Below are 11,650 nucleotides of genomic sequence, written 5' to 3'. Positions count from 1 at the left end.
CTTTAATATCATTGCCTGTTTGCTCAGTGCGTGCTTCTCAGACGCTATCCTGCAGATGACCTCCAGCATGTTGCAGGATTATGATGTGTTGCCTTAATGCTTCCACTGGGGCCCAGTGGCATACAGTGCAGCCAGAAACAATGACGTCAAGGAAGCGAGGTACATGGCTGATACAAACCAGACATGTGGAGAGCTCTTACCAGTTTGTCATCAATTTGGATATGTTCTTTTCACATGGATAGGTTCCTTTTGTAATAATTGAGTGCTGTGCCTCACTTCCTCAGCAAGAATATTTGTGTACTTTGTCACAAGCTTGTTTGCTGTATTTGTGGGAGGACATACTATAGATGTATTCTCTGTAACTTTGTAACATGGTGTTCCTTTTTGTTATGTTTGCTGTTTGGTATTGGTATTTTTCTTTTCTTTTTTTGTATGGTTAGTAATATAAACATTAACCTAGGTTTGTGTGTTTTATAAAGCACTCAAAGCTACTGTGGACCTATTACCCTATGGGTAGGAATAAAAAGGAAAGAATATCAAAGTGTAACATACAGTACATGAACTCTAGCCACTTTCTTCTGTAAATAAAAGCACTGGACAACTTCTGTGGTGACAACTGTTACAGTTTAAACTGATATGTATGTGGAATTATTTGTTGCCACATAAATAATTTTTAAAACCCAAATGAAAATGTGGATCTTGTTATTATTTCTCTTTTCCTCATTTACATCATTAACATGCCTCTATTTGTCATAGTCCCTTTGGTTCTTGGCTATTGGATATATATATATATATATATATATATATATATATATATATATATATATATATATATATATATATGTATATATATCAAACCTTTGTATTATTGGACATCTGTTCAGAAGAGCATTCAGTATTAGAGTGCAGTGACATGTGCACCGTAATTGACTGAGGTTTGTATTGCTTAAAGTATCACCACATAGTAGCTCTTGGTTAAATATTTGGCATGGCACGTCATTCCAGACTCCCCCACCCTCAAACCTCCATTTTGAGTTTGATGTTGACAAAAGATTCCAAATCTTTTCAAATCCTCTGAGCTGATTTTTTCTCCAATCAACCGCTAGTAGTGGGAACACAGTGGGGGCTGGGCGAGAAGCGAGAGGGCCACACTGCGGAAAGAATTACATTTCTATAGAGAGAAGCTCCTGCTGGGGTGGGGTCATCACACCTCGGTTCCAGAACCTTTGGCCTCTGACCTCCTTCCAAGTTTAGTTTTTTAACACAGATCTCCTATGCTGCATGCCCATTTCCACAGACCCCATAAAAGTTCACAACCAAGGCCCTGAGTGCAGGAGACCTATTTGGCACAATGGTTGCAATGAACATGGGAAAAGCACATGGGGAAAGACTACAGGACTCAGGGGCTGAACAGTCTGACTCTGGACCATCAGAATTCATCATCTAATCCTAACCCACAGTGAGATTACAGGAAGAAACAATGGCCTTTGGATAAGTGGTGAAATGCTCCAGTTGTTATATGGTTATTTGGCTCATATTCACAAATACTGTGCACAATTCCCTGCAAGTCAGCGAGGAAGGTTTAATGGCAACATTTAATGGCAACATTATTCAACCCAGTTTACATGACCCCACCAGTGCCCCCATCAAGTCACTCACACACTCACTGACATCATAACACATATGCACACACATAATCATCCATCCGCTGTTTATATTGCTTATGCTGTTCATAGTGTTTATACTGTTTATACTGTTCATACTGTTTATATTTTTTTTTGTACTTCTTTTTTATTTTATTTTATTCTATTTTAAAAGTTATTGTATTGTTGCACCACTCTGTGGCACTGTCACTTTTGCATTTCACTGTATACTTGTATGCACGTGACAAATAAAGAATCTTGAATCTTGAATCTTGAACAAGATGTCATAATGTCATCTAAACAGTCTTGACTGTTTGCTAGTGTTGTTACTGTATCCACGTCATATCAAGTGATCACTCACCCCCCTTGTCCATTTGTTACAAAACCTAACAAAGTTTATATACAACACCATAACAAGACACAACGTTTGTTAAGGGCTGCACGCCCACACCCATTGGCCCCCACCCGCTGGTGTGACGTTTAAGGGTGAAAGTTAAAAGAAGGAAGCAGAGGGGTGTAGCAGCGGTGTTCAGTCGTATGTTATACCGATAGAGAACAATATTGGACGAATCATACGCAAACTTACTTTATAACCTAATTAGCTATCCAAGTCTATTTTAACAATGGATTTGAATGATATTTTGTCGCAGCTCGAGACTGACAATGAAGAGGATATCGAAAAGCTTTTGCACCAGTACAACCGAGAGGTAGGTGGGATTCTCCTCGGTTTGACGTCAAGCAAAACATTAGCTAACCTAGGGAGCTAGCTAGCTAGCTAGTTATCGAAAACGTTTGCAAAGCATTCTGGCAGGAATCATGCTACTATGTTTTAAATCGATAGATTCTGCTTTCTAAAGAGAACATGCATCAATGAGTTTAAAGCTCACTGTTGCAGGAAGTGATTTACATAATTGTGACAGCTAGCCCCGGCCTTTTGCTAGCTAGACAGCTGACTATTTTGCTAGCTATTGCAGAGGCCAAACATCTTACTATTTCTATTAACGAAATTAGCGACATTTACTGTGCTCATGTAGCTGTGTCGTACTGTTAGTAACAGTGTTAGTAACCTAGCAGGCAATATAAGGAGGACACCTATGATGAATCTCTCATTCATTCTCTTTTACAGAATAGTCGCACATTCACCTTTGACCAAAAAGAAGAGCACCTGCGAATTGTAAGTATAACCTGCACTATGGCTCTATTATTGATATGAACATCAGTTTCATCTTCTTAAAGTCATTTAGTTTGTCCTAACAGCTCTCTGTAGGACCGATGTAAGATCATGATCATGATGTGCCAGTTAGAGCCCTAGTACCAGCTCTACTCTATCTCTGACATCTGAGCCCTTACTCCTCCTCCTCTCCTCATATAGAGGCTGTGTCAGGGTTTGCTGACAGTGCTTGGGAGGCAGGTGCAGCCTCGCTGCCAGAGCATCTGCCTGGAGACCCTACGCATCCTGTCCAGGGACAAGCGTGTCCTAGGTCCTGTGGCCACACGGGAGGGCATGCTGGTCCTGGCTGGGCTGGCCCGGCTGCACGGGGGCGAGGAGGAGGGTGACGGCAGTAGGTGCGTCCAACAGGAGGAGGCCCAGACAGAGGAGGAGGAGCGGGTGGTGGTGGAGGCCTTGAAGTGCTTATGCAACGTGGTGTTCAACAGCGTGGCGGCGCAGCAGGTGGGGGCAGACGTGCAGCTGGCCCGGGGTCTGTGTACCCGCCTGCATGCTGCTGGCGCTGGACGCCACGAGGTGGGCCTGTTCTCCCTGCGCCTGCTCTTCCTGCTCTCTGCTCTGCGGCCCGATGTCAGAGGGGGCCTCCGGAGGGAACTGCATGCTGTGAGACTCCTCACAGAGGTGCTGGAGCACACCCTGGATGTGCACTGGGTGGGCCCGTACGAGGCGGCCCCTCCAGACCCCCAGGCTCTGCCTGTCCCTGCAGAGGACAACGAGCGCGCCATGGAGGCCCTGAAAGCCCTGTTCAACCTCACGCTGTCTGACAACAGTGACGAGGTGAGTTGCATTGTTAACAGTCATTTGTGAAAATGCTACACAGCATGTTAAACATTGCCTGCAAGAGTACCATGAATGTGTGTATAGTTACATGTGTATTATCATAAACTCTTTGTAGCCTATATTCCCTTGTGGATACAGATGGAAAAGTACTGTGATGCATGAAATAATGATGACACAATGATGACATGCATGACATCCTTTTTTAACATGATTTCATGGTTTCAAAATAAAAAATGTTTTGGTTGTGTATTGTAGGCCAATCATTCAAATAAAATATAACAACAAGGCACTACTCTTTTGAATCTTGGTTTAGGTTAGCTCTTTGTAACGGACAGCCTCCCCCTTAAATCGCAAGGCCTAAGCCTGTCCAGCAATAAGAGGTTTATCAGTTATCTGACCTTGCTAAAGCCCCTTTGGCACCTTCACAGCTTTCTTTGATTAGCCAGGGGTGTTAGTGAAATGATCTTATGTTGCTCACCCCCCTCAGTGCTCACTCAGCCCATAGTGTCACACCATCACAGCATGAACACCCCTGTTGAGAAAGCATCTGACCTCATCAGTGTATGTAGCACCAGCTTCATATGATACAATTGATTACAGTTTATTTGATATTGTATTTAGAAATCTTGACTTGTTAAGGCTGGCTAGAGTCATGCGTAGCTACTGTTGGTCTGTATTGTGCCTAAAAGCACCTTGTTTGAAACATTTTTCCCAATGTATTATGAGGGATTGCTTTATCCCCATGATCAGGGCCCCACCCCCTTCCCAGAAAAGCCCTGTGTTTGCTTCATGCTCATTTTCCTGGAAAGCCTGTGTCCAGTGAGTCACAGTGAGGCTGTTATGTGTGATCCCACTCGCCAGGTTTTCAAAATCCCAAATTCCTCAAAATTTTCCTCAATCACCATAGTTACTGTTTCACCTTCGCTCACCAGATCTCTTACTACTCTCTCTCTCTCTCTCTCTCTCTCTCTCTCTGTCTCTGTCTCTCTTTCTCTGCTTACTTACACTGTGTTTGCAAATATACTTATCATTGACTTTCATTTATTGCCTTCAGTTTGCCAGCTTGCCTGCTTTTCCCACAGCCTGGCTAGTCCCCCCCCCTCTGTTTGTTTTAACCAATAAGATACTTCCTTGAGGATCATGCTGTTGTACATCCTTCATTTGATAGGATGGTGACCACCAGCTCCGCCTCATTACTGCCATCATGCGCCATCTTTTGATGCTAAAGACTCAGACAGAGGACAAAACAGAGGAAGCACACAGGTTGGATACCCTTCTCCTCACTGCTTTTCACTTAGTGGGGCTAAGCTGAATGCATCCCTTCCATAACACCTTTTTGACACTGTGGTGTGTGTCAATTAATTAATTAATCATCATCAATTAATGATGAACAATTATAGTAAACAGTAACAGGGTCCCATCTGATAAGAAAATGTTTGTTATAGATTGATGTTTGTTCTCATTAGTCTTGTATGGCATTTTGTCTTTTGATGCTTTTCAGTGATGGGAATAGAGGACAAAGAATGGTTCTGATGCAAGAATGTAAAGAATGTTTGGCGAGAGAAAGAGACTGACGGGGTGTCATGTAAAAGTGATTGATGATACACCCCATGGCCCTATGGAGTCTGTTGTTGTGTCCCTCTGGTCACGGCGGTTTTGGCCAATGTCTAGAGCAGACTTTGCCATACTCTATTGGAACGGAATCTCTATTGGAATGCCCAGCATTTTTGACACAAGTTAAACTGTCCCAAAGAATAATCAATGAAGTTGCAATCATACGATTTGATCAAACAGTAGTATTTTCCCTTCTCATTGGTCATCCATTGATCGGTCTGTTTAGTGCAGTCCTCTATTGAAGTGTATATTAGAATCATGTCATTTGATAATGATTTCCTAATGATCGTTGACCTCCTCCAGCCATGCTGTAAACCTGCTGAGTAACCTGCCAGTAGCCTGCCTGGATGTGCTGATTGACCTGCCTGTCCAGGGAGGCCAGGAGGAGTACAGCGGCAAGAACATGGACGTTGTACAGGTGCTGCTGGACTTCATGGAGAAAAGGATAGACAAGGTAAGGGTCACCTTCAGTGGCCTGAAGATGAGTTAGTGTCATGTTTAGGTCACTGTTAGGCTGCAATACGGCAGAAGATTCAGAATCTGGTCCACCTCCCATCAGCCATGGTTATCTACACTAAGCCAATGAAATGTTTCAGAAATGGTGGGTGTCCTATCAGCACAAACAACTGTAGGACCATCACGCGCCTCATGTGTGTCTCATTCCAAGCAGGGTGCCAACTACAAAGAGGGGCTGACCCCGGTGCTCAGCCTGCTGACCGAGGGCTCCAGGTACCACAGGGAAATCCGCAGATACATCAAGACTCAGGTACTTGACTGTGTTTCAGTACTCTGTCATCTTACAGCCAAACAATTTAGCACTGCATCAGCCCACTAGACATCCAGCATTGATGGGTACAGTAGATCATGCCTCCATCATTCCGTTCAGCTAACTGTTTAGTCAAATTGTAACAATTGATTAAGGGTTTATGGTAGCATACACACATTGAGTAGATCTCACAAGTGTCGGCCCACAATGATATGTGAGAAGAAAAGAGGATGTTGATTAACCAGTAACTAAGACCCTCCTCCTGTTCTATGTGTTCTCAGGTATTGTTCTGTGTGTTCTCAGGTATTGTTCTATATGTTCTCAGGTATTGTTCTGTGTTCTCAGGTATTGTTCTATATGTTCTCAGGTATTGTTCTGTGTTCTCAGGTATTGTTCTGTGTTCTCAGGTATTGTTCTGTGTTCTCAGGTATTGCCCCCACTGAAGGATGTGAAGATCAGGCCAGAGATTGGCACGGCTGTCAGAAACAAGCTGGTGCGTCTCATGACCCACGTGGACATGGGTGTGAAGCAGAGCGCTGCTGAGTTCCTCTTCGTCCTCTGCAAAGAGAGTGGTGAGAGAAGGGAGGGAGAAGGGGAGAGGTCGAGGGAGGGGAGGGGAGGGATAGAGAGGGGAGGTTAAATGAGTAGGCTGTATGTGTCCAGACGGAAGGGTACACTGCACGGAAAGTACCACACACTTATCTATTGGTTGTAGTGTTGGAAATAAATTATGTTAGCCTCATTTTCATTCGGAAATAACTAATGTCAACACACCTTTTGTCTAGTTTGTGTTGAAACGGCAAATACATGTAGAACTGTAGTGGCACATGATGAATCATGATATGTAATTGTTGTACATGTAGGGACCGTGCCTCAACCGTTCATCAGTTAATGGAATCTTTTGTGACGACTTCTTGCAGTGGACAACCTGTTGAAGTACACTGGGTATGGTAACGCGGCAGGACTCCTGGTGGCTCGAGGCTTGCTGGCAGGAGGGCGAGGGGAGACGCAGTACTCAGACGATGAAGACTCTGACACAGAAGAATACAAATCTGCTAAACCCTTGTGAGTCCACATCAATTTTGTCTATAGTACCATAGACTAGAGTTTTACATTTCAGCCAGGACTCAACGGGCTCAAGCCGAGCCGCACCTGATTTTCGGAGAATTGATTCGGGCCGGCCAGGCCCCCGGTTTGCCACCACAGAGCTGTCTTTAGCTCTGACTGCTCTCTCTCCCTCTGCTCTAGTCAGTGACAGATGAGTAGCAGTAGCACCTGTTCAATTAAATGGTTGTTGTTGTTGTTATTTTTGTTCAGGCTATATATATCTAAGAATATATATTCTCTGCAGAAATAATGCATTTAGTTTGGTTTTGAATTGGTGTTTTAAAGGCTATGAAAAAAAAAATATATATATATACTATGTGCCTCTGGTCTGTCATGCTCTCTTCGCCTGCACCTGACCAAGAGTATCAGATAAATTGAAAGTATAACAAACTCTGCTGCATGAAGCCTTGCCTACGCTATTGGCATTGGCTCATTTCAGATATCTATAAGGTGTTCTATAAAGGCAGGTGCAGTAAATCCAGTTGATCGTAACTAAGGTGGGTTTTCAAGCCCTCTCTCCACTCTTTCTCCTCTCCTCACTCCGCAGCACTGCAATTTTTATCTTTGTGCACAATGGGTAAAGGCACAGCCGTTTTCTAGAATTCAGGATTTTTTTCAGGCTCTGCCTCATAAAGATGTCTTCGATGTCAGGCTCGAGCTGGGCTCGGGCCTCATTTCAACGGCCCATTGAATGTTCAGGCCTTTTTAAACTCTACCATAGACACAATGGCCTGATGTCTAAAAAGTTTGTGTCATGATTGAATGTATAAAATTACTGTAATGTGACGCATTACGTACATTTTCATTACTGACATATGTTATGCCATTGTTACCATATACTGTGATATTACAGTGTTATATGGGCCTTATCAAAGATGGTTCCAGTGATGTGTAACCATAAAACATTATTTGTATGGCTCATCTTGCTGCCATTTCTGTGTCAGCATAAACCCCATCACCGGCCATGTTGAGGAGCCTATGCCTAACCCCATTGAGGAGATGACTGAGGAGCAAAAGGAGTATGAGGCCCAGAAACTCGTCAACATGTTTGACAAGTTGTCAAGGTAAACCCATTTCTCCAATGAGTCCATAATGTATGAATGCAATGACCCAAAAAAATAATGAACTGTTTGCCATTGTACAGTACCACATCATAACCCTTAAGCAACATGATTAACCTTTCTTCATACACAACTGTAGATCTCCCTGTTTGTATTATTCCTGTTGGTTATTTGTCCCTTGAACCTGGAGGTCTGCTGTATTCATGTTGACCTTTCCTTTAGCGAGCAGAAGCTAACGCTAGTCAGAAATGATGCTTATGCGAGGGCGACACTGAGCGCGCTCCCTGCCAACCAGTTCATTAAAGGAAGAATCTCCTGCCGTTAGCCCCAGCGTCAATTAGGGCTGGCCTTCCACAGTGCCGGTGCATTCAGCAGGAGTCAATGGGAGCCGCCGGCACGCCGGTGCACCGTCATTACCAGCATGCCGTTAATTACCGCCTAATTGGCACACACAGTGGGGTCTCAGGCCTCGGCTCCTTTATCCTCCTTTATGTGCTGCATTCAGCTTTTTAATAACATATACGTGCCCCGCCTTTCTTCACCTTTCTGCTCATTCATCTGAGGAGCCAAATCTTATCCACAGACAGGGAGTGAACTAAGACATAGGCACAATTCTAAAAAAAAAAAAACATTGGGTGGGGGGGCGATTTATATGTCGGAAAGCACAAGAAAGCTGACATTGTCATTGTACCGCCATAGAAGAGGTTGAGTTGTAATGAGACGCGTGTGCCTACAACAGGCAGATTCCTTTCTGGGGCTTGATCCTCTTTCTCTTCTTCCCCCTTATTCTGTTGTGTGTGGGCTGGAAAGAGATGTGGTGGTGAGGGAGAGGGCCGTGCAGCAGTCACCAGCGCAGCCCCAATAGGGCTCTCAGGAGATCAGTCAGGGCCCCGCAAGAATGTGCTTCCCTCGCTGCTTAACTGGTCCTCCAATTAGCACAGGCTCTGACCCCCCCCCCCTCCCCCCTCCTTACATCTTCTAGTTTGTGTCCTCTATGCTGAGTGGGTAATAGGGTGGGCCATGGGACTAATTGATAGAGAGAGTACAGTCTGGGATTGGGTGGGTGGCTGTGAGGCTTTTTTTGTTTCCTATGGACTTGTTATCTCTTTTCACCTCCTCGTTACTGGCCATTATACACCGGGCCCCTGGTGATGTCATAGGGCCATGGACAGGTGGGAGGGAAACGGCATACTGAAGGGGAAGAGTTCTTTGCAGGACTTTGATTGAGTGAGTGTTTTCTTCTGAATAATACCTCAGAGACGTATCTGTCATTACTGACCTCATAAGCTGTAACCTGCCTTCTGTTATTAATGCTTTGTGGTTTTGGTGTTCAGCATTGAGAACCTCATGACGCACTGGAGAGAGAATGTGGCACCGAATTGCACGTAGGTGTCAGCAGATGCAAGATTATTCACTGCCTCTCACTAAAAGGGGACCAGATAAGATCTTTAAATTTCCTTTGTGTCATATTCATTTCTCACCGAACAAAACACTACGACTTATCTTCAACTCTTCTGGAGACTTCTTCATCAGAGTTGTCCTAAGGAACCAGGAATTCCATGTTCATTTGAGTTTGAATCCTACAAATGAATGCAGATGAGCCCTTTTTAAAGTCTTTGATTGGATAATTCTCTGATAAATCATCTTAGGGGGAACTGGTGACACCACAGTGCAGATATAATTGGATTAGGATGAAGGGGCAGCCATGTCTTTGAGGAGATTAGACTGAGCACTGATCCTGTAATTAAACTGCCTTAGAGGGGGAAGGACCAGGGGAGGATGACAAAACAGGGGTGTGTGGAAGGGGGGAGGCGTGTCATCCAAGGGTCCTTGAGCGCCGGATGTTAGAGAAAAGAAAGATGTACCACACAACAACGGGTTTCCTTCGTTTACAGGGAGCAGAATAGCAGACATGGAGGGTTTTGGTCTACCAATGCGTCAAACCTGTAGGGATATAATTGAATCAAAGCTTGAAACTAATTTGGCTTCTATTTTAGGAATGCACCAGCTTCCAGTTTGCCTCTGTATCAGGGTCAATTGTTTCCTTTACACTGATAGCTTAAGCTTTAGTCAAGACTGACTTGCCATGCTGTACATTACCCACCAAATGGACCCTGCTGACCTAGCATATCGACAAAATCTGTTTTCCAGTAGTAGTAAAGTTTTGTGTTTCTCTCCACAGGCAGCAGCTGATCAGGCCCATGGGGGTGAGGAGGGACGGCACGCTAGCTCCCCTAGAGGAGGCCCTGAGGCAGCCCACCACCGACAGCTGCAGCTCAGACTCAGACTAGTGCCACTCAAACCCGCACCACCATGCCCAGGCCCCCCCCTACCCCCCCCAACGAGCTCCTCATGCCCTGTCTTCCCCTGTCAGAGACTGTCGGGGAACCGCCCTTCCCCATAGGCCATTCTCTCAAGCTAAGCCTGACTTGACATAGTAGAGGACAGGTTAAAGTCGAGCACATGCTCTGATGACACCATTACATAGGAGGCAGACATTGTTACCAATTCAACATATTTTTTCATTTGATGTTCCATTTTCTCCCGCCTCTCAAATTTGAATGGAAGGTAGCTAATCAAATTGTACTGTATAGATGTAATTAATCACTGAAAGCATGGTTGCAGGGGTTTGACCAAAGTTTAATTTAGTTTAGATAAGAAATCATTCCTTACAGATAATTTTGTTTATTTTGTATTAGTTTATTATGTAGCGTGTGTCTACTATTTATATTCATATAAGTGCACATGTCAACACAGAGAAACAAAGTTGAAAATAAAGTAACATGGAGCACTATGAGCAGTATCAAATAAAGCTACTCAATGGATTTAATCAGAGTTCCTGTATACAATGGACTAAAATAATGATACACATTTAGTTAGGCAACAATTAGAACATGCAAAGAAATTCAGATTTGGCTCAAAAACTATCAGTGGACAAATTTATTTTAATTTGAATTCCAAGTGCATCATTTGCATTCTCATGCAAGCACATTGAAGACCAAGGAGGATTGAAAGTTAAAGGACCTTGCATCATATTCATATGGTGGGTGAGAAGTATTTGGATGGTTTCTGCCTTACCCATTGTGGACTCTTGACATTGAGAAATGTGTATTAAAATGACTGTTTTGTAAATGTAACTTTCATTAGCCAATTTTGCATGGTGTTAAATGATTGCTCAAAATCTGTATGATTTTTCTATTTTGAAGACACAATTGATTTTATATACATGTAATTTACTGGTATAGATACTAAGTGAAATTTCTTTGAATATTGTATATTGCTGCAAATCTGAATAGATGCATAGGCCTTCTGTACAGGTTGTTACAGTTTTTCTCGATTGCTTGAGCACATTTCTTGAAACAGTATTCAGCTTTTCAAAACAGTTAACACGTTCCCCTAAACAGTTAACGTTTGCCCCAAAACACCTAGTTTATTTTGCAAAATGTACTAT

At 43.6% G+C, this 11,650-nt stretch overlaps 1 protein-coding gene across 2 annotated transcripts; it reads left to right on the top strand.

Moving 5' to 3' along the window:
* The first annotated feature begins 2,145 nt into the window (after nt 1–2,145).
* ric8b (RIC8 guanine nucleotide exchange factor B) lies at nt 2,146–10,521 on the top strand. Of its 2 annotated transcripts, none has more exons than XM_083665604.1 (10): nt 2,146–2,350; nt 2,770–2,817; nt 3,016–3,648; nt 4,820–4,914; nt 5,569–5,719; nt 5,936–6,031; nt 6,459–6,603; nt 6,952–7,096; nt 8,083–8,202; nt 10,382–10,521. In XM_083665604.1, the coding sequence occupies exons 1-10, from the start codon at nt 2,267–2,269 to the stop codon at nt 10,488–10,490; spliced, it is 1,626 nt and encodes a 541-aa protein (XP_083521730.1). In that variant the 5' UTR covers nt 2,146–2,266; the 3' UTR covers nt 10,491–10,521. The 2 variants fall into 2 exon arrangements, with proteins under 2 accessions (XP_083521730.1, XP_083521729.1); XM_083665603.1 differs by having other exon boundaries at nt 5,933–6,031.
* Nucleotides 10,522–11,650: the final 1,129 nt, after the last annotated feature.

This window comes from Argentina silus (genome assembly GCF_951799395.1).
Source record: "Argentina silus genome assembly, chromosome: 3".
Lineage (NCBI taxonomy): Eukaryota > Metazoa > Chordata > Actinopteri > Argentiniformes > Argentinidae > Argentina > Argentina silus.
The sequence above is the reverse complement of the archived record's forward strand: the minus strand, read 5'-3'. Positions and strand labels throughout refer to the sequence as shown.